Below are 24,449 nucleotides of genomic sequence, written 5' to 3' on the forward strand. Positions count from 1 at the left end.
GTATTGTTGTATTTCGCTTTCATGTGAAATAAACAGCATTATCAAGATGCCCAAGCCTAATTCTTGACTTTGCCTTATCCCTGACCAATTTGTTTGTGTTATGATTCCAGGTGATGTTATTTCTGGATAAGTCAGATCCCAGACTCAAATCTGGCTTGATAAGTAATATTTGGGTTTTCTTGGTTTTAATGAGGCAGTCATTCACTGAAACACAAACACACAATGCTGAAGATTCAGGTTAATAATAAAACACCAAGCTTATTACACAAAAGGACAGCTTCCTATCGTTCATCCCCAGTGGGCCACCTATGATACCATATGGGGAGACATTGTATGTTAACGCCAGGTCTTCCTTGGGATCATAGTGTACCAACACATTAAAGGATGATAATTGTTTCTTTACTTCTTCAAAAGATAAGGCCTGCCTATGACAAAAGCTATGTCCATTTCCAAGGCTGACCCTTTTCTAGCAGTTGGCACGATGGTGCCATGAAGATAAAATAAAATAATTCAAACTATTGGCTAACAAAACAATGTAAAGACTTTGAAGCAGACAGTAAAATACACAGTAAAATATAATACTCATGCAGAAACAATTTCCTTCTCTTTTACATCTTATGGCTTTGTATTTTTTGGATTGACTCTCCAGTTCTAGGTGCAGGACAAGCCAAGGGACAGCATGCTGTCTGAAAGACTTTGGGGTAATACTAAAGACCTCAGTTTTGGAAGTACAAGTGGGTTCAATTTACCTCCAGTGGAGTAGTTTTCAAGTGGTGCTAGGTAAGAAAATTGACCTCAATCTGCATGCATGAAGGAACAACTTTAAATTGTTCTGTCTAGTTTAGCTAAATAGAACACTAGCCTAATCATATAAATGGTCCATAAATGCAATACTCACATAAAATAATAAAAGTTGGAGTCAAAACTCAATTAAAATGCAGCATATAGTAGTGTGACAAAATAGGTCAGCACCAGATTTAGGATCTTCCTGGATTTCAGGCCAGGCAGTCCAGGATGTGGGAGGATTTGAACAAACTTGGTCAGGTGGGTTGGGGTTGTGGGGGAAGGAAAGAGGGGTGCAAAGCAGCTGACTCATGCAGCACAACATCGCATCTCTGCAGCCAGTAGCTGAATTGTCCACGTAAGTCATTTCTTTTTTATTTTACTCAATTAAAATGAATGGATGACACATTCTGAAAATACCCCATTTTTAGATAACTCCACATTTTAAACTGTTTGCAATTGGGACTTTGTACCTGTAATTTAACAATTATTTATGCTTATGCTATATTATACCTCTATATCACACTGAAATAACAGGACTAGTAGTCTGAAAGTTCCATTCTACGCAGTTGAAATACGATATTGTGCACCAAAAAAAGTTACTGGCTCACTGGATCTTTTAGCAATGTGGTTGAGCCAGTCATCGTTTCACTATATGTTAATTGGGCCCAAGAAGCCAGAAGCCCATTCCTTACAATAAATACCATCAAAGTTGTATATCACTGTCTCCTCAATTCTCACGAGTTGCTGACAGTGCATTGTATCCTGCAGCAGCAGTGACCTCAATCAAAATGTGCTAAGTCATCAAACATCAGGGCCAAAGGTAGAGCTCTGGGGACCTGGGAATTTGAAAATATTCATAGAAAATGCAGGCTGGTCACTATGAGTTTAACATTTTGATGATAATTGTACATTCCAAATGGAGGGTTTGATACATCCTTTATCTTCCTTTTTATAGATTTGACTACCATGCTGTGAGCTTCCAGCAGTTTCTGGTTTCATATCAGAATTCCAGCAGCTCAGTTACCTTTTTACCTCTTTTCAAGATTACAATTATTCCTCACACACTGAGACAGAAATGCTCTCAATCATAACAATTCTAAGCTTCAAGCAGTTAGATAGTTCCCAAGAGCAAAAATGTAACCATTTCTCTTCATATTGGTAATTATGTACAAAACATTGCCTGGTGCAGTCACATACAATGGATTTTTACAGCCAAGGGGAAGCAGGTTTGAGAGTACATAACAAGTTCAATGCCTGAAGACCAAAGTTGGGTCAGAAACCCAACATCATTAGGTCAACTTTCAGATGTCACCTGGTTGGTTTGCAGGCAAACATGGAATTCCTTTGAGTTTGTCAGATTCTTGTCATTTAATTATTCTGGAAACTGAGCGCTGTTTGGAACAAACATGCTGGTTTTTGAAGTAAATTAAATGACTTATTGTCACTTGCATTTTACAGTGAATAACACAGTAAAATACAGTGAAAACCTTCGACTGTCAACGTAATTTGGCACCATTTTGAATAGATTAAGAATAAAAAGATATAACTGAATGAATTTATCTTTGTTCTGCTTCCTCAGCCATCAGCCCTGAGCCAGCTCATGCTGCGCTGCCATCCTTCCTCCACCGCCTGTGGCCGGAACCACCAATGTAGGTGTCACCACTCTTCAGTCACTATCTCTTCACCACTGGACCCACATCGCTGATGCCACTGCTGGTGATGGATCCCGTGCTGAACCCACACTCCATCCGCAACCAGGAGTCCCCAGCTCCCCTGCCACCACTGCCGCCAATAACCACAAGACCCCACTCCAGACCTGCTGTGACCACAACCAGGAGTAGCACTCAATGCACCAATTTTTTTGAGCTTTCAGCTCATTGCCAGGGTCAGTAAGGGGAGGGCACAGTGAGGATAATTTCTTAAGTGAGACTGACAGCTTGAGAAGATTTCGATCAGTGAAACTTAAGAGCTCAAACTGTGGTGATGAGAGGCCAGTACTGGGAGCATTCCTTCTGAAAGGCACTTCCAGTCTGGGAAGTCACTGCCTTTCATTTTACTCAGTTGCATTTCCTGGCTTCCACCATGGCATGCACTTAGTGATAGAGAAATGGCAACACCAGCAGCAGCAACTGGACTAACACCAGCAGCAGCAACTGGACCAACACCAGCAACAGAACGCTTACCTTCTTTTCAACCACTTGCCGTTCCACAAGATGAAGGGAATGGACATAGAGATCCAGCTTTAGGAGCTAACAGAAAAATAATCTGCTTTCTTGTGACATCTAAATGGCACTGACTCAAGACATTTAGACTTTCACCACAGACCACCTACTGAAATCTACAGGTCATTCAGCTTTCTAGCCCTTGATCTACTTTGTGTCATATCTCCACTTATTTATTCTCCTTTGAAAGACAAGCTAACATTCCATTAGCTTCTTTAATAACATTTGTAGCTGTCTACTTAGTCCTGATGATTTACATGCATGGACTCCTAAGACTGATCAGCCACCGTTCTTAGCTTCTCATCATTTACAAGGTATTCTGATCTACCTTGTGTTATGGAACACACCAAACCCCCTCAAAATATATTTAGAAGATAGCCTGGACCTCAACTTTTTTTTATTTTTAAAAGGTGAGTATAAGGTATTGTGTTCGAATTTGATTGGTCAAACTACGAGGCTTGAAGTAAAACACACTTTATTCTTTCACTATAGTTAAAATGTAAATAAAAAAAAGAATTGGAATAACTTAATTCCATTGCAAAACTGAGCAAAATAACAGATTATTTAACTACTAAACAGCAACTGTTCCAATGTACTATTGCCCCAAAAACACACCATTTGCAAAGGCACATTCAGTAAAATAAATTGTCTCACATGAATGTCTCCAGTCCAGGAAGAAAGAAAATCATGAAAAAACTCAGGGAAAGAGAGACAGACAGAATCCGAGAGTTTTGCTGTAGCAGGGAGAGATGTATAATAGCTTCCAAATCCTAAGTGCTAAACTAAAATCCTGGTGCTATGGGAACATGACTCCACCCACGCATGCTGCTTCTATTCTTTTAACTTTTTTTAAAAACTGTGAGGCCTCAGAAGCTGTTTACTTTATTGGCTTGGAACAGATGCTCAGTCTCAACCTCTCTTCATTAAAAACAGAACAAAATGCACCTCTTAGCGCCATAATATTGTCAAATTTACTTACCTTTACACTGGATGAGCTCCTAACCTGGGCAAAACTGTGTGAGATAGAGTGCAAATACTTAATTGATCATTATCTCTGAAACCCCTTGTTCAATTTACACTTAAAATACACCTAACTTCCCGTCATCAGCAAACTTCAGCATCCTGTGATCTGTATTTCCACCTAAGTTACTGCCAAATATGTTGGTTAGTAGAAGTGCAATGGCTGTCAGGGAGGAATAGCGCCTCTCACAGGTCAACTGGTACACGACAACAAATCAAAATGAGGCAGCCAACAGCCTGTAAGGATTCCAAGCAGTTGATATGAATTTGCCTGAGGAAGAGAAATTCATGAAACAGGCATTAAAGCAGCTGGTAGAAATAAACACTCTTCAAAATCTTAGGAAAGCACCCGAGGACAGTCAGTCAAAGTAATTCTGACGACAGTGGAATTTATTTGAAACTGGAAACAACTTACAATGTCTGCCATAATGACTGCAGTTCCATGGAGAGTGCAAAATATGAAAGGAATAAAAGGAAAAGGTCCCCCTCTGTATTTTAAAGTGTAAGTGGCCTTCAAAAAAAATGTTCACCCAATATTTGAACTTTGTTAAAGGAAAATTTAAAAACAAAACAAAATCTTGTGTCATTCTTTTGGCTGTCAACTACTGACGTTCAAATCTCTTTTTAAACGCTAGAGGTATTTCCTGTCATTGTGATGAAATTACTTGTTGACATTTTACCAGTTCAGTAATGATATACTTCCAGGACTCCTGACTGACACTGAATCCTCAGACATATTCCCAGTCAATAATGGGTGAGATAGGCCTGCATGCTAGCACTATCAATCCCCTTCAGTATGTATTTCACCCCAATGCTTGTCAATATTTTCCACGATGGTGATCCTGACACCAAAATCAAACATCACCGGGATGGGAAGATAAGGTCTCCCAAGGTTATACTTCACAGCTTTCTGTTTGCCAATAACTATGTATGTTGCTGGAGCTGGATATGCAACATGGCAAAGACTTGCTACCCAATGTAAGCAATTACTTGGTCCTTAGGAACAACATAGAGTCATAGAGTCATAGAGAGGTACAGCACGGAAACAGACCCTTCGGTCCAACCCGTTCATGCTGACCAGATATCCCAAACCAATCTAGTCCCACCTGCCAGCACCCGGCCCATATCCCTCTAAACCCTTCTTATTCATATACCCATCCAAATGCTTCTTAAATGTTGCAATTGCACCAGTCTCCACCACATCCTCTGGCAGCTCATTCCATACACGTACCACCCTCTGCATGAAAAGGTTGCCCCGCAGGTCTCTTTTATATCTTTCCGCTCTCACCCTAAACCTATGCCCTCTACTTCTGGACTCCCCCACGCCAGGGAAAAGACTTTGTCTATTATGCTAAGAGTTCACACCAAATTGCAAAAGTCAAAACTGAGTTGGGATGATCATTGAGCCAGATGCCTAGACAGCAGAACAAATTTTCTATGTAGTCCTTCATTTTGGGGTATGACTTCATGCCAATCAAATGCAGCTTCAGAAGGACGCTCTATGGGCTTCACTTCACAGTTTTGATGTCGAATCTTGGAAGAAATTTGCCCAGAATCACTGTCTTTCCAGAAACCAAATAAAAAATAAATGCTGTGGCTTGCTTCAAATGTACACGTCCATCAGAAACAGAGTGAAAACTCAGAAGAGGAAATACTGTGCCAACAAGCCTTTCAAAGCTCAAAATGACTGCAGGATCCTCTCCTATTTTCAGAAATCCTTCTAATAGTCATCAAGGCAACCACCAGAACCGTGCCAAATACCTGCATGATGAACATGATCATCTTCGCCTCAAAGAACAAACCTCAAAGGTAAGCAAAGGGCTTCTCAACAAATGACAAGAAAAACGTTAATCATCACAATTGGGGTACATACCTGCTATCTCAATTTCTTGTGTCCTACCTCCCAACCAATTCCTTAATCATGCCAAAAGATTCTCTCAAAATCATGGAATTGAAGTTTTGTTAAAAGTCATCATGAAACCCATACATGGGCAACATGGCATGAGTTGCCAAATACCTCTGTATCCAAAGACAAAGGGCACCTCAAATACTTAACAAGAACTGAAAAACTGCAGATACTGTAAATCAGAAACAAAAGCAGAAATTGCTTGAAAAGCTCAGCAGGTCTGGCAGCATCCATAAAGAGAAGTCAGAGTTAGAAATCAGAAATTTAACTCTGATTCCTTTTCACAAATGCTGTCAGACCTATTGAGCTTTTCCAGCAACTTCTGTTTTTGTTCCTCAGGTACTTATTTGTTCATGGAGTGTTTGAGCCTTTTGAAGCTGAAGAAAATGTGGAGACACATTTAAACCTAAATAATTTCTGCCAATTTACTAGCTAAAAGCGGTGAAAGAAAACTCAATAAACCAAAGTTCATGGAATGTTTCATTGTTTTTCACATGTAATTGCTAACCTGATCGCTGCTTTTTCCAAAGCGTCTGGGTTATCAACGGAGAGAAACTCCTCCGCTAGGATTTCTTCTGGATTCTGTGAATCAATGGCATTCCCTATTTTTTCTTTTTGTTTTTCATCCTTCCCTTCAAATCTTGCACCACTGTGCCGCAAAGAGGTCTGGGATTTTGAACCTAGAATTCAAAAGGAAAGGAGATAGTTTATTTTAAGCTACAGTATATATAAATATTAGGTAACAATTTAATCAGCAATAACTTGCATTTAAATAGCACCATTATTGCCATCAAAAAACCAAACAGTTCACAGTGGCACTATCAAGCAAAATTTATCATTGAGCAACTTAAACAGAATCTTTGATAGGGTGAGTAAAAATATCAAAGGGGTTTACTTTTAGGGATCTCTTTAAGGAGGAGTGAGAGAGCGAGAGAGAGAAAGAGAGAGAGAAAGAGAAAGAGAGAGATGGAGAATAAAAGATATTCAGGGCTATAATTATAATGCCTAGGCTGAGACAGCTGAAGACAATACCAACAATGATGGATTGATGAAAGCAGCAATGAGTAAGAAGCCAGGATTGGAGGAGTGCATAGATCTTAAAAGGTTACAGAGCTGGAGAAAGCTTGCAAAGAGAAGGAGAGCGAAGATATGAAGGGATTTGAAAACCAAGATGATAATATTAAAAGGTGTTTCCAACACGGTTCAATGTGGGTCAGAAAGCAAAAACATGATGCATAAATTGGACTTGTGTGCACTAGGGTCCAAGCAGCTGAGGTTTAGACCATAGAACAATAAGAAATAGATACAGAAATAGGGTGTTTAGCCCCAACATTCCTCTCATCCACTTTCCTGCCCTTTCTCCATAATCCCTGATTCCCCTATTGACCAAGAATCTATGCATCTCAACCTTAAATATACACAAGGACTCTGCCTTTACAGAGCTCTGTGGCAAAGAGATCCAAACATTCATGAACGTCTGAGGGAAGAAATTCCTCCCTATCTCAACCTTAAATCGGTGCTTCTCAATTCTGAGAACACATCTTCTGGTCCCAAGAAGGAAAATAAATTCTGAGCATTAACACTGTCAGCCATGAAAGAATCCTAAATGTTTCAATTAGATCACCTCTTATTCTTCTCAACTCCAAAGAATACAGTCACAACTTATCTAACCTTGGCTCATAACACAGTCGCTCCATATCAGGGATCATCCTCATGAATCTTCTTTGAATCGCCTCCAATTAAATGATATTTTTTCTTAAATACGGGGACAAAAACTACTCACAATACGCCAGATGTGATTTCACCAGCACTTTGTACAGTCACAGAAAGACTGCCCTACTGCTATATCTCAATTCTCTTGAAATAAGGGCCAACATTCCATTAGAAGGGCTTATGCCCGAGACATTGATTCTCCTGCTCCTCTGATGCTGCCTGGCCTGCTGCGCTTTTCCAGCACCACACTCTGGTCTCCAGCATCTGCAGTCCTCACTTTCTCCAACATTCCATTCGCCTTCCTGATTACCTGATGCATCTATATGTTGGTGTTCTGTGTTTTGTGCACATGTATCCCTAAGTCTCTTTGTGTTGCAGCTTTCTGTAGTTTTACTCCATTGAAATAATACTATTATTTTGTTCTCCTTTCCAAATGAATAACGTCACATTTTCCCACATTATAGCCTATTTATCAACTTCTTGCCAACTTACTTAACTTATAAACATCTCTCTATAAAATATTTATATCAGCGGCACGGTGGCACAGTGGTTAGCACTGCTGCCTCACAGCGCCAGAGACCCGGGTTCAATTCTTGACTCAGGCGACTGACTGTGTGGAGTTTGCACGTTCTCCCCGTGTCTGCGTGGGTTTGCTCCGGTTTCCTCCCACAGTCCAAAGATGTGCGGGTCAGGTGAATTGGCCATGCTAAATTGCCCGTAGTGTTAGGTTAGGGGTATGGGTGGGTTGCGCTTCGGCGGGTCGGTGTGGACTTGTTGGGCCGAAGGGCCTGTTTCCACACTGTAAGTAATCTAAACTTGTCTTTCCATCTATTTTTGTATCCCAATTACGACGAAAATCTTAATGGCTTGCTTTTTTTGTATCAGATACACCCAAATACAGAAATAGGTCTGAACGTTATTTAAATATTTTAAACTCTGCTAGGTGGTCTGCTGTTACTCCAATTTAAACTGCAGAATTTTGTAGACATTTCGACAACATGCCTTGGGCCTTCCCTTCCTTGCAAGCATTGCAGCACATACTCTGACCATTTGCCTTTATGAAGTGAGTTAAATGGGCTTGTTGAGAGGGGTTTACCTGCTGACCAACAAGTTGTGATTTCAGCATTTTCTGACACTGTAACAAACACATACATTAGGGATTGTCTCATGGAACTTGGCACCATTTAAGACTGTCAACCATGAGTTTAATCTGTTGATGAATTTGCTTTCTAACTGTTCAATCATGATAGGCCTCAGCAGAGTAATGTTGCTGCACTTCATATTATGCTTAATATAATGGTCTAATAATCATTAAATAGGGATTGATTAACTCCAATAGTTCGTATATTTAAAACAGTAAAAGTTTATGAAAAAGACTTTAAGCAAATCAACTGATTTTCATGAGTGCAGTTAGCAACTAACTGGCAGACAGATTCACAACATTATACACACACAGCATATTTTAAAAGTGGGCTCTATACAGACAAGAGATATACACAACATATAGAATGAAAGTAATATAGACAGCAATACAAAACAGGTCGTAACAGCATTTACAAGTATGTAAAAGGAAGAGTAGCTGAAGGAAACATTGGTCTCTTAGGGCCAGAGGAAAACAAAATCATGGAGAATTAGGAAACTGCAGAGATATTGAACAAATATTTTGTGTCTGTCTTCACAATAAAAGACAGAAATTACACAGCAGAAAAAAAGTGTAATTAAGAGTCTGAAAGGAACACAGAACTTTAGCAATTAGCGTCAGCGGAGAACAAATATTGGAGGTATATATAGAATTAAAATCCACCAAAACCTGAGGACCTGATGGCTTTCATCCTAACATTCTAAAATGGGTAGCTGTAAAGTTAACAGATATGGCAATTCTGATTTTATGCAATTCCCTACACTCTATAATGGACCCAAAGGATTGGAAGTTAGCAAATGTAACACCGTTATTCAAGAACAGAGGTTAAAAGAAAACACCAAAATCCAGAATAGTTAGAGCAACATCTGTTATTTGAAAAATTCCAGAACTGAAAAGAGACACTTGCTGTTGGAGCTTTGCACCATGTACCCATGAAGGCAAACAGCAGAGTGCTGAATTTCAAATGGTCACCGTGATATATTTTATGGGAGGAAAAAGTGTTGATTGCTGAGTCTGATTAACTGAAATGTTTCTCTGGACAAAGCAACAGAAAAGTTAAGGCACTCCAAGCTCTCTGGTGAAAAGACAGAAGGCTTGAACGTATCCCTTTTGTTTGCAGAGAACAGGTCCCTGTGGGTGAATGTACTTTGCTTCTATCAGGCATCAATGAGCCATGTTATGAGCTGGCTGATCATATTAAATTGGTTGAGGTTGCTGCTATTGGTACATCCAAGGTTGTTCTGCAAGTGCTGCCCATCTAAAGGTACATGATTTGTTTTCACTTGGTAAATCCAGGATGGTTGAATTTGGTCTATACTTGGCCTATTAAAAAAATCACTTAAACACGTATACAATATTGCTGAATAGCATGATAGATAGAGCATCTTTCTGACCTGTTGATTGCATTCCATTCATGTTAACATTACACTGTATCAGAGCTGAAAAATGTGTTGCTGGAAAAGCACAGCAGGTCAGGCAGCATCCAAGGAGCAGGAGAATCCATGTTTCGGGCATAAGCCCTTCTTCAGGAATAAGGAAGGTGTGCCAAGCAGGTTAAGATAAAAGGTAGGGAGGAGGGACTTGGGGGAGGGGCATTGGGAATGCGATAGGTGGAAGGAGGTCAAGGTGAGGGTGATAGACCGGAGAGGGGGTGGGGGCGGAGAGGTCGAGAAGAAGATTGCAGGTCAATTGATCTGTGCTATGTGTTTCCCCCAGAAAGATCAGGTTGTGAAAGTGCACTTTGGGTTGTTGATTTTCTGCTCCAAAATGTTGCTGGGAAGGCAGCTTAAACTCAATGTACTGCTGTTGTGCAGCTGAAGGTGGGTCCTGAAATAGAGTGATAAGCCATGTCCAGAAGATGACCCTTGTAACTTTTAACTTGGCATCCTAGTTGACATTCAGATGACAAAATTGGTTGCTTTTCATTGCAGAGCAATCAAATCAGCAAAGGTTGTCTGGAAATGGTGCTTCCAGGAGCAATACATTGTGGAAATAACAAAGGATAAAACGATTTATTCACTATGATATTAAGTATCACAATTAATATGATAATTAGCATATAGATTATTGTGCAATTCATTAAGAATACTATCGTTAAAGATCTGCTGGGGAAAAATACAGTGTGATTTGTGGTCACAAGACAATTTTACTGTAATTTTATATTGAGGTACAAGCCAGTTGTTAAATATTCCAGATTAATTCATAGGAAAAATACAAATTCACTGCAATGTGTATGCAGCAGATGGCACCTTGCACCAAGGTGAGGGGGCACACAATTTGGGAAGCATCTTATGTTTCTCCTTGCGCAATGAGCTCCCTAGTACTAGAGTGCAGCACATTACAAGATGTTGCTGATATCATTATTAAAAGAGCTCATAACAGATAACGTTGAGGTGACAGAGAGCTTCCGAGCTAGAGGCAGGGCTGCCTGTGCCCTGGTTTGAGGTGTATGTTATGATTGAAACAGGTGATAATCTTTTTAGTCACGTTCATTGGTCAAGCCAAGATGGGATACATGCTTTCCAAAAGCTTTCTTTAACATATGGACACATAAGCTGAGCTCATCAGAATACCCATATCTGCAACCAGACCATTGGCGAGTTAAAGAGCAAAGGTGCAATAACAGCATTACATCTCCCAAACAGAGAAAAAAAATCCAGGAACTCCACACACAAAAAAAAACACCATTAGTGTGTGTGTGTGTGTGTGTGTGTGTGTGTGTGTGTGTGTGTGTATTTTGCATCTTTTGGTGGCCTAAGTGTCACATGATATCTACACAGCGACATTATATGAGCTGTTATTTTAAACAGATCCATTTCATGACTTTTTAATGTTATATCGCTGAAGAATACACTTTGTGATTATCCAGTCATTTAATCTAACAGATCAGGAGCCAATTAACGCTTGTTAAGGAATAGTGAGCAAAATTTGTCCTAATGGCCTGGAAATTTCACCAAATAAAGTATATCACACAAAACTGGTTAAACCAGTGCAGTCTGGTTTCGGTGATCATTCAGGTTAATCTAAACAAGTTCTTTAGAGGCTCCACATAGAAAATTGTCCACATCCTCAGATTGAAATAATCACCATTGAGTCTCAGCTAACCGGATCCATTTGTGAATAGTTCAAAATAGCTGAAAGGCTATTATGCAAGTTTAAAACATTATTTTAATTAAAATTTATTAATGATCTGACAACTGAATAAAACATAATTATTGATGAGTTCTGCATAATTGTATAAGGTTATCTCCAGTTATTTAAAAACAGGATAGTACGTGATTTACCAGGCAACCTGATTAACAATTATGATAAACCAATTGTTCAATTACTTTAATACATCAAAACCAGGTTACTACTTTTAAATGTATGAAGGAAACTATTTAATGTAATGATTTTTTACAATTACATTCTAAATTGATGCCTAATTGCCCTGACTCGTGTCTCATATTACTTAGTCAGAAAAAGGAAAACTTCTGAAGACAAGGGTACAATTTGGATTACTGGTTTTGTGCAAATAAGAAACACTTGACCAATTTGTGCAAGACTTGCAAACGATATCAGATTAAAGCTCCATGACATTGCAAAAATACTTTGTTTCTTCGTAATGACTGAGTATCCCACTTGTAGTAGGGTTGGGGTTAGGGTTAATTATCAGCAGGACAAACCCAGCAGAGGCAGCACAAAGTATAGAGTCAGTAGGGAGTTTTGGGAGTGCTCAACATTGACTCTCGACACATGACGTCTCATAACATAAGGTCAAATGGGCAAGGAAACCTCCTGCTGATTACCATATACTGCCCACTAACTTTGATCACCTGATGAATCAGTACTCCTCCATACTGAACATCGCATACAATAGTCATTGAATACATCTAGTGACTTGTGATGATATGTGCCTTTCAGAGGGATTTTTCCTGTCCTGTTTCTCTTGAAGCACCCTGGTGTCAAGGTGTTTATCCCATGCAAAGAAGTGTAAATAGCTTTGGGTTTTTATTTAAATTATACAAAAGAAGCATGAACATGTGGAGTTAGGTTCACACAGACCCAGGTTTTTGTTTGCTTTCAGCTATTAAACCTGGGGTTATGGAGTTGAAGCTGCTAGATACAGCTCTCTCTGTTGCTTCAAAAAAAACTTGCATTCTCCCTCCGCTGCTAGATTCATTCTGTCGGTGCTCCTTCTCCTGGATTGGAGCAGGTAGCAAGTGAGGCAAGTCTGTTTTTTTTCTGAATTTGCCTTTGCCAAGGGTGTGTTTATGGGATGCTGCTGCATTGGAACTGTTGATGAGTAGTAAATAAATCGCATATTATGTTGCTAAGCATTTTGGTGGAGTTAACATTATGCCAATTATTTTCTTTCTCATTTGTATTTTAACTGTAGTGTAGGAATAAAGTGAGTTTTGCTTCAAGCCTATTAGCTTGACCAATCGAATCACATCTGGAACACAGCACCTTACACTTGCCTTTAAATAAGATGAAGGTTAGGGTCTGGGCTATCTTCTTGATATATTTTGTTGGGGTTTGGTAAAACAGGTTCAAGACTGAGCATCCATGAGACACTGTGAGCCATCAGCAGCAGAATAATTTTATTCCAACACAATTTACAACCTCATAGACTGGCAAAATACCCCACTCTACCATTACCATTGCAGGACAGCTATTGTAACAATGATACCCAAAGGGAACAGGAAGAGCCAGCATACACAAACGGGGATAAAAGCAAATAGTGACAGATGCAGGGGGCGGTGGGCAAGATAAGGCAGTAAAACAAAATTAATGGCCCGTTACTTGAATGTGCGTGGTATTCAGAATAAAATAAATACATTAATGCAACAAATAGAGGCTAATGACTATGACCTTATAGCCATTACAGAGACATGAGGAGATCAAAGCTGGTAATTGATCATTCAGGGGTACATGACCTTTCAGAAGAATGGAGAGGAAAGGGTGATGGGGTGACTTGTGAGTACAAGCTAGACTTTGTTACATTAGCCAGAAATGATGTTGGACTGGATGCTGTAGAATCTATTTGGGGTGAAGGTAAGAAATAAATGAAAATAATCCATGGGCCCCTTACAATTGTGACCATGTAGGACAGAGAATAAATCAAAAGATAATGAGAACACTGTAAAAAATATAGTGCATTTATAATGATGAATTTAATCTTCATATCAAATGAGAAAATCAAATTGGCAATAGTTACAACAAATAAGTCATAAAGGACCTTCAGGATAGTTTTCTAGAACAGTACGTTGTGGATCCAGAAATCAAGCTATTTTGGATCTCGTAATATACAATGAGAATTATGACTAAATTTAACACTTTGTTCTATTAATTTTTAACTCTTGGATTTCCAGCAGGGCTTGAGAATTGCAGGCATTCCAAACCAGCCACTTAAATCAGAGGTCCCAACTTACGCAGCATGAAACATTTCACCATGTCTTTGCCTTTTTCAGTTTTTCTCTCTTCTCACCTTTCCTTCACAATGGAAAGCAATCAGATGGAGAAAGGAGCTACCAATGGTTACATGGTGCACTTGAACAGGGAGCAGTGGAAAATATACAGCCCTCAGAACCTTCCTGTGTATTCTATAGCCCTCTACCAAGTACACGTCCCTCATTCTGGTGCTTTTGTTTACTTCAACATCTTATCGTGAGCTAATCCTCTTTCTTCCAAAGTCTCATTGCCACCAACCCTACCACATCACCTCAATGTTCAAGCTCATTTATTGAATCATTGTATACTGATTGTAATTTTATTGTAATGTTCTCACTCTGTCAGTGATACTCTCTTCCTCTCTCAAAAGTGTTGTATTTGTCTCAGTCCTTGCTTCATCCACAAGCTCCATCTCATTCTCCCACACCATATCCATCAATTCCTCCTATTAGTTGGACTAAAAACAAATTGATCAAGGAGAGTCTCCTGAAAGAATTTCAGAAACTCTTCTGCATAATTTCCCTATACTTTACAATTATCACAAATTGACATTTGAATTCATTGAAATTATTCAATTATTCTTGCACATCTCTGTGATTTTCTGTGTTGCTCTCCCTATTGCATATGTTCAGTTAAGGAGACCCTTTTTGCTTCTCAACTCTAAGTGGGTTGTCTCCTTGCACTAGGAGAAAGTGCGGACTGCAGAAGGGCTTATGCCTGAAACGTCGATTCTCCTGTTCCTTTAAAAAATTCCTGAAGAAGGGCTCATGCCCAAAACGTCGATTCTCCTGTCTCCTTGCACTGTAAAGCACATCTTCTTTTTCCAACAATACAATGCCTTCCCTAATCAGTTGGCAAAACCATCTTTTTCTGCTCCCTATAATTTCTGAACACATTATGCCCTTGCGTATTAAGCAACCAGTCCTCAATATTTCAAGCCACGTCTTTGTTCTTGCAATGACATCATATTTCTACTTAGCCATTCGTGCATGTAGCTCAGCAATCTTTGTCATTACACTTTGAGAGTTTTCTAAACCTACCTTTTATCCCTGTTAATATTACCTATTGCAAGTGAACAAAACGCCTAAAAGAATTACATTAGAAATGTCCCCGTCAAATGATAATTGTGCTACTCAATTATAAAACAACATAACTAATCACTGAAGTAACTTGTCAATGTGCTTGAAGGATTAGTTCCTCATAATGTAACAATCCACTGGCCTTGTCATCAATGCTCAAGCAAAGGTTATTTAAAATTAGAGTTGGATATCCAAACTAATCTAATACTAATTAGCATTCTTTGCAATTATTTTCTAAAATCCAGTGCTTGAAGAGACACTTTGTATCTATGTAAATCATAAATGCTTGGCGTGGGCTGCAACTGCATATTTTCTATATTACTTCTTTAAATTTTTGATAAAATAATTCAACTATACTAGAAGTTATTAATTAGAAAGCAAGTAATTCTTTTTGGTCATGAAACCTCTATGTTGGCTATAATGTGCAAGACATTGAAGTTTCTTGTACTCAGACCTTTCCCATATTTATGAGGCTGGTAACTGCTGTGCTATGTCATTCACATCTAAATGAAGAAAAACTGGTCAAGAATAAAACTCAGGTTTAAATTTCAAATACAAATGAAAGATCATTTGTGTCATTTGCACATGCTAATTTACATGCTCTCCTCATGGCTTTAGTGGAACAGGGCTAAAAATAAGCTTAAAATTATGCCACAACTTGCTTAGCAACACAGCCTGACTTACTGTGCCGCCCTCAAATAGCAGCAGCAGATTATTTGAACAGTCAGTGATGATTCATGCACAGGGTTTCTTCTCCAGCTCAGGGGATAGTAGCACCATCTACAGTAGACTACCTCATGATGCCTGGACCTGTGAATGCTTTTGTAATGACTGCTTGGGAAAAAGAAATCAGTGAGGAAAATTGTCCTAATTAGATTTAGGATAGATTTCCTACAGTGTGGAAACAGGCCCTTCGGCCCAACAAGTCCACACCAACCCTCCGAAAAGCAACCCATCCAAACCCATTCCCCTATGTTTACCCCTGACTAATGCACCTAACACTATGCGCAATTTAGCACAGCCAATTCACCTAACCTGCACATCTTTGGATTGTGGGAGGAAACTGGAGCACCTGGAGGAAACCTACGCAGACACGGGGAGAATGTGCAAACTCCACACAGACAGTTGCCTGAGTTGGGAATTGAACCTGGTCCCTGGCACTGTGAGGCAGCAGTGCTAACCACTGAGCCACCGTGCTGCCCACAATTGAATGTGTTGGTACATGCGTTACAACCTGAAGTTGTCCATCTGTTTTAACTACTCTATTAGTCAATCCATTCATTTTAAAGAAGTCAAATGTTTGCTGCATAAAAGGGTGCACTGTTTTTCCACCTTAAATTTTGCCTTGCTGGGTATTAGGATAAGGTGTTGGCAAGAATTAGGTCTAATTCTAACATAGACTCACTACCTCTCAAATATTGGATGCTATGTTTGCCTGCATAACCACAATGAAAAGGAAATGGAAAAATCTTGCATTTATATAGCACTTTAAATAAAGTCTGTCAACACTTTTAAGTTTAGTCCATGGTGTAATGTTGAAAATCGCAGTGATCAATTTGTCATGGTACAGTCACATAGAGAGTAAAGAGGCAAATGTCCAGAAAATATGACTCAGTCATGTTAGTTGAGAGATGGCCATTGGTCAAGGTATGAAAGACTACACTTGCAGCACCACGCATCTTCATTTACCTCAGAAAAAAGTGAGATCAATATTTTACCTGAAAAACACCATCACCAACAATGGATCCTGACTCAACTGCACTGAAATGTTAGCCTCGTTTATAAACTTAAGTATTTGGAATGGGGTCAAATGCCCATTATTTTCTGATTTAGAAGCAAGAATGTTATCATTGCTACACAGCTGAAATGAGACCAAACATTTTGTGTTGGTTGTAAAATGTTTTGCAAGTTATGCAGACATGATAAAATACCTCACAAAGGCAATGCCTTCGGTATCTTAATTTCCTATCTTTTTCAATCCCCCACCTCCCCAAATCCAACCTCATGCTTTTCTTTGTGATGATGGCAGTTCATCAGATGATGGCTGTCAGACATAGCAGGAGCATTACTGCGGTGTCAGAGCCAGCCCCTCAGGATGTATCCCTCCATTCTTGGTACAGATTAATTTAAAAGGGACAAAGACCTAGAAAAATGGAACTGTATCATTTCCCAAACATTTTGCCTCAGTAAATGGTCCCTCCCTCAAATGAAAGATTCAGTATCATCCAGTCTAATAGATTGTAGGAACAACACCTTGCCACACTGTTGAAGGTTATGTTGGAGGTCATATAGAAGGTTTGATAAGGAAGATACCTTACAAACCGAGGAGTATGGCAGTGAAGTATTGAATTCAGTTGTTCAGTTAAGTGGGTGGGAAGTCCACTGTTACTATATGCTTCCAAACACACTACACTTTTAAGTAGTTGAGTCATTATTCAGGTCTATGGATGAAACACTATGAAATGAGACCAAACATTTTGTGTTGGTTGTAAAATGTTTTGCAAGTTATGCAGACATGATGAAATACCTCACAGAGGCAATGCTTTCGGTATCTTAATTTCTATGAAAAGCAAGTATGGTTTCTGATATAATATAAACTTCTTTGTTGAAAGAAATGGTGGTGGCATGTAGCATACTAGTCTGAAAATTAATTCAGACAATATCCCAGAAACAACAAAGGGGGAGCTGGGACTTAGACACATGTAGCTCCTCACCAAACCCAGCAGATCCCAGCTCAGTTGGCATCTTGTCATTCTTTCATGGGGCCTGGATGTCGTTATCAAGACCAGCATATAGCATCCATCCATAATTTCCCTTGAACTGAATGGCTTGCTAGACTAAGTCACTTGCTCAGGCTGTCTTAGGAAAGTGTGTGGAATTTCAAAGAAGAACAAAAAACAAAAAATTTACAGTGCAGGAACGGGCCCTTCCACCCTCCAAGCCTACACCAATGCAGGTCCTCTATCTAAACCTGTTGCCTATTTTCTTTAAGGGTCTGCATCCCTCTGCTCCATGCCTATTTATGTATCTGTCTCGACACATCTTAAATGATGCTATTGTGCCCACCTCTACCACTTTTGCTGGCAATGCATTCCAGGCACCCACCACCCTCTGCGTAAAAAACTTTTTACGCTGGATAATCCAAGATGGAGGACAGGAAAAATTTTTGGCCATAAGAGCTGCTCCTATTTTTTGAGGTATTTTAGGTGTTGGAGATGATTTCCTTGAATTCCAGGAGCAGCAATTACTGTTTTATATGCTGTTGCATTGTTTTGGAACTTTGGGAAAAAAAAGTCAAAACAATAGCAGTTTAAGAGGGAGAAGAGCAGACAAAGGAAGCACATGGTGAGGACAGTGCAGGAGAGAGAGAGAGAGAAAACCTGCACAGTTACTGCCTTTGCTGTTTGAATTCGTGAATCGCTGGACATTGGAATGCAACTAATCTTGGAGGAACTGTTGGGCGAAGTTCACAACACAGACTCAGATAAGTTAATTGTTGTTTTAAGTCTGTCCAAGAGAAAGGCTGCATTAGTGAGTATAGTGGATTCTTTCTTGATTTATATGTTTTTGGAGATAAGTCTCTTAATTAAACTTAAAATATAAGTCATAGCTATTAATTTAATCTGGGGCAGTGTTTATAGAGGAATAAGACAGTGTTATTTTCTGGGTCTGTAGATTGTAAAGGAGCAAAAATGGCCTTTGCAGTGATATGTACTTCTTGTCAGATGTGGGAGTTTAAAGAGAGTTTAAGGGTTACTGTGGATTATATCTACCATAAATGCTGTTAGATGCGAATCTTATCAGATCGAGTGGATCAGTTGGAGAGACAGATAGAAACGATGAGGAATTTGCAACAGCAATAATTTGTGATGGATGGCGGTTATAGGAAGGGGGGAAATTGTCAGATACTGCCACATACATGGGTTAACTACAGGAAGGGTGAGAGAAGTCGGTACCTAGGGCAGGAGTCTTTTGTGGATATACCCATTACAAACAGGTATGCTGTTTTGGAAAATCTAAGGGGTGATGGATTCTCAGGGGAACGTAGCACAAACAGCCAAGTTTCTGGTATTGAGAGGATAAATAGACAAAGTCTTTTCCCTGGGGTGGGGAGTCCAGAACTAGAGGGCATAGGTTTAGGTGAGAGGAGAAAGATATAAAAGAGACCTAAGAGGCAACGTTTTCCTCACATAGGGTGGTACGTGTATGGAATGAGCTGCCAGAGGAAGTGGTGGAGGCTGGTACAATTGCAACATTTAAGAGGCATTTGGATGGGTATATGAATGGGAAGAGTTTGGAGGGATATGGGCCGGGTGCTGGCAGGTGGGACTAGATTGGTTTGGGATATTTGGTCGACATGGACGGGTTGGACCGAAGGGTCTGTTTCCATGCTGTACATTTCTATGACTCTATGACATATCTCCACTAATCTTTGAACTTGCGACTCCAGTAATTGAGTCCCCCACTCTGGGGAAAAGCTTCTTGCTATCCACCCTGTCTGTACCTCTCATGATTTTGTAGACATCAATCAGGTGACTGACTAAGAGGTGGGAACACCTGCTCACCCACACATACATATTTAATCCAGGATATAAAGCAGCTGAAAATCAACTTAGTTAATTTCTCAGACAAAAAGTTTTCAGATAATGTTTCATGAACTGCTCCCAAAAATTTAAATGGATGCTCACCCTCTAACATTGAAAAAAATTATATGATTGCCCACTTCTATCCAACTGAGAGTTCTAAAAAATATTTTTATATTTTAGGTTCAGAGAATATTTTAAAATAGACCATTCAGCCTTTCAAGGCTGTTATGTTGTTGAGACATCGACCCCACTGTCCTGTCTGATCCCGCCACGTTACCCTAATATTCCTTGGTCAGTCAAAAATCTACCTAACTCAGCCTGAAATGAATTCAATGGCTCAAACTCTGCTGCTTTCCAGGCAAGAGAATTCCACACTTTGACAACCCTCAAGGACAAATCTCTTATATGCAATTTTATCCTGACAGCCCATAGGCCCATGCTGCCATCTGGTGGATTTTAAATGTATTGCAACTCGTGTGAACACCTTTAAGCTAAAATTAACATTTGCTTGTATATTTTATCCCTTAATGTTTGAATCGACAAAAATAATATTCATGAAAATAGAAGATAGTTACTATGGAAGATGGAAGGTTGATATCTTGTACAGCTGGAGATCACAGCTGCAAATGTGTTGCTGGTCAAAGCACAGCAGGTTAGGCAGCATCTTGTACACTACAGTCTATCACTGATAGGAATGCTACACTTCCACTTTCAAACAATTGTAAAATACAGGTACAAAAGGACAGAGAAAAACTTCCCATTATTCTGCCCTAATCACTGTCATGATACCAATCTCTAAAAACCCCTCATACTGTAGCAATCAGACAGATTCCTGCTGCCATATAACAGTACACTTGAGATATCAAATTTAGTGTCAATTAAAGCTCCGACTATGTTAATAATGTTGATTACAATCGCAATATGGATGCAACAGAGGCAATGTGGACATTGTAAAAATTAACTGGTTAAATGGAAAAATAAATATACATGCTGCAGTGCACTGAGAAAATCACAGTCAATGGAGAAAATATTATTCACTGGCAAACATTAATGCCTTCAGCACATATTTGCACCATCATTAAGACTACCTGTCAGAATCTCTGCATTGTTTTCCAACCCTGCTCCTGTCTCAGCTCACTTGCTGCTGATGTCCTCATCTGTCACCTCCCTGCAAAGGTCATTAGCCACAGTCCATGAGAAGCCATTGGCATTTCACTCTGTTCAAGAAATGTAATGATAAAGCCGGAAGGGCATCACTCAATATGAAGCATAGGGCAACGCAACAGGCATACCTCCACCAATTATTTATACCCTCTAGATTTGACCATCTCTTTGAAGGACACAAGACATACTGAGAGAGTAGTTGACAAAATATGTGGCATCGTGGGCTTCAGAAATGGAGGGGCTGAATACAAGCACGAAGAAGTTATGTTGAATGTCATTAAACATCCGGTTGGGACGCCATTCTGTACTGGTCACCACAAGGTCGGAAGGGCATGAGGGCCCTTGGGAAGGCATACAGATATACGAGGATGGTTCTAAGGATGAGGGTTTGTAACAGCAAAGTCGGGCTGAATAAACTGGCTGTTCTCCTTGGAAAATAGGAGATTGAAGAGGGATATTTGGACGGCACGGTGGCTCAGTGGTTAGCACTGCTGCCTCACAGCATCAGGTTCAATTCCAGCCTTGGGTGATTGCCTGTGTGGAGTTTGCACATTCTCCCAGTGTCTGCGAGGGTTCCCTCCAGGTGCTCCGGTTTCCTCCCATAGTCCAAAGATGTGCAGGTCAGATGAATTGGCCATTCTAAATTGCCTGTAGTGTTATGGTGCATTAGTCAGAGGGAAATGAGTCTGGGTGGGTTACTCTTCGGAGGGTTGGTGTGGACTTGTTGGGCTAAAGGGCCTGTTTCCACACTGTAGGGAATCTAATCTAATATGTTAGAGGTCATCAAACCGATGACAGGTTAAGATAGAGTAGACAAAACAAAGTTGTTCTCATTGGCTGATGAGACAAAGTCAAAGGGAAATAACTTGGGTTTTTGGGCAAAACATGATACAAGCCAAGCAGTGCTCATCACTCACAAGCTACTGTCTCCTCAGCTTCACTGCAGACAGAACCAGGCATCAGGGTCATTGATCATCATTGTGACAATGGCAACAGCATCCTAGGTGTTGCACTTTAATATGGACAACACTGAGGCAGAACAATTTGTGCTTTTTATCCCAATTGCAAGGGATTGTATGTGGCCCTGGTCTGCACACATCTTCCACATTACCACCCAATCCTTGTTAAGTGAGAGTACAAAATCTGTGATGATTCCACACACCTCTGGAGACACACTTTCATTCCCTTTATCAGGTTTCCCAGGGAGCACACCACCATTCAAGGCTGGGAGGTCTACGATAAAACGTTCACATCTATATGCTCTATTATAGTACAGGAAGTTGCTCTCTCAGGTTGCACACTGTCCTACAGAATGGTTTCTAGGCACTTTACCAATTGGTACACATTCTGAAAGCTAACTGAGAATGGAAGGGTGAAAAGGATGCTGGTATATTCCACTATACAACACGTGGCTATCATGTGATGACTGAAACCTACAAAGCAATTGAATCTTAATACCATTCAATGAGCACTGTCTCAATGATCACTACTTTCTGTTTAATGATGAGTAGGAGCTGTGAAATGTAGCTATGTTCTCTGCAAAGATTAGATGCTGCACTCCTGAAGAGAAACAAACAATAAATTACTTTAACAAGTTAGGCTTTCCATTCATGGCCTGGTGAATGATTCTACCTGAGACTCAGAATTATCCCACGAAGCCTTGACATTCCTTTTCTCTTTTGCTGTCTTTGTGTCTGTGATGACCTTTCGGCCTTCCACTATTCTTGACAGTAATAGCCCCAATTCAACCCAAAAGCATGGTTTTGCCTATTGCCATGCCTGGTTGGTCTCGTAGTCTTTCCCCATTGAGGCCAAAGTGATAGCCCTACCTATCACAACTCTCCCTCCTCTCTCAAAGTCTATTAGCTCCCACTTTTCTATCTTAAATTGTCTCTTTCTGCACAGTTATTCCCTCAACAACCCAGTCCAACCCCAGATTTTCCCAGCACTATGGCACCCTGGGCTGACGTACCTATAATCCCCTTGACTTGAATTGGATGAGCCTCTTAACTGACAGTGGTTCTCCTTGACCCCATTAAGTACACAGTCCTCCTTTCGTTGAAGCACAAGCATTGTGTTTGTTGGTACATGCTGTAGGTGTTAAATCATGTCACGTAGAAACATGTCCAACCCATTGTTGAGTGCTATGAACTATGACAAGTGCTAAAAAGCAATGCAAGCCACTGAGACTGGCAGACTCCAAGGAAGTACAAAGTGAGTGAACACTAAGGAAATAAGCTAAGAACTTAGAGATGTATTCTGCATAGGTACATGAACATTGTGCCTGTCCCCTTGTGCAAAGCAACATGACAAAAGCATGGAAGTGAGAAGTGGCCCTGACCTCCAAAGTGAAGTCCTAAAAGGCTGAAATTGCTGACTCTGTTAGTTTGAAAGAACCCATGAGGATGTGGTGCAGCTGATGGTTCAGTGATGTTCACTCACGTGGATTAAGGGTGGAAAAGGATGATGTACATACAACATGCTCAGACATTATGGTGAAGACAGAGTGGTATGAAGCCCATAGAAGTAAGCAGGGTGCTGTTGACACCAGGAAACCACTCTGACTTAGAGGTCAGGAATTGGTCTAATGTAGTTGTTTTGGGGTAACAGAAGATAACATCCAGAAATTTAATAAGATGCAAATCAATAGAAACATAGTAATTGCGACTCACTCATGAGAGTCAGAAGTCACCATTTGAACCTTAAGGGGATAATTAGAAATCCTTTCCTTGATATTGATATCTGATTTTTCCATCATTGTTGAAATTTCCAACTCTCCCATCATTGCTTTCGTCACTCAAGAGGAGACAAACATTCAGCATATTTCCAAAATAATCAACATGTAACCTGTTTAGGTTGTCAAATTATTTCAGTTTAAGTTTTATGGCAGCTGATGGAACTGAACAAGTTAATTGAAAATAAGACTGGAATTGAAAGCTACTTATCAGAAATAATTACCATGAAACTGATTGTTGTAAAAACCCAACTGATTTGTAAATGTCTTTCAGGGAAAGATGCCATCCTTACCTAGCCTCATCTACACGTTTTCCAACCCACAGCAATGGGGTTGACTCTTTACCCCCCTTCAGTTCAAGGCCCATTTGGAATCATGGTCTTGCCAAGGATATCCACAGGCCATGAAATAATAAGTTACGAAAAAGAAATAGCAACAGTATAAGTCTCTTCACAAAATGTACAAAGGAAGACGTGGCTATTAAGCAAGAAACAAGAAATTTATGGAAGTAGTGGAACCAAGGAACATTTTGAAGCAATAAGATGCTGTGAAATCTTTGTGAGAGGTATAGAAGTCTGAATACAATTGAGAGAGATTGTTAGAATGCATGGGCCCAGAAACTGAGAGATGACGGATATGATGATGCAATGAGTTGTCAAGAGGGA

At 39.9% G+C, this 24,449-nt stretch overlaps 1 protein-coding gene across 1 annotated transcript in view; it reads right to left on the reverse strand.

Annotated features, from left to right (window-relative positions):
- Positions 1-24,449, reverse strand: part of LOC132815176 (dual specificity calcium/calmodulin-dependent 3',5'-cyclic nucleotide phosphodiesterase 1A-like) — a 579,100-nt gene that overhangs the window by 474,136 nt on the left and 80,515 nt on the right. The window contains exon 3 of the mRNA XM_060823990.1: positions 6,443-6,614. Coding sequence (XP_060679973.1) covers positions 6,443-6,614 — 172 coding nt within the window. The remainder of the gene's footprint in view (positions 1-6,442; positions 6,615-24,449) is intronic.

The sequence above is a fragment of the Hemiscyllium ocellatum genome, chromosome 4 (assembly GCF_020745735.1).
Source record: "Hemiscyllium ocellatum isolate sHemOce1 chromosome 4, sHemOce1.pat.X.cur, whole genome shotgun sequence".
NCBI classification, from domain to species: domain Eukaryota; kingdom Metazoa; phylum Chordata; class Chondrichthyes; order Orectolobiformes; family Hemiscylliidae; genus Hemiscyllium; species Hemiscyllium ocellatum.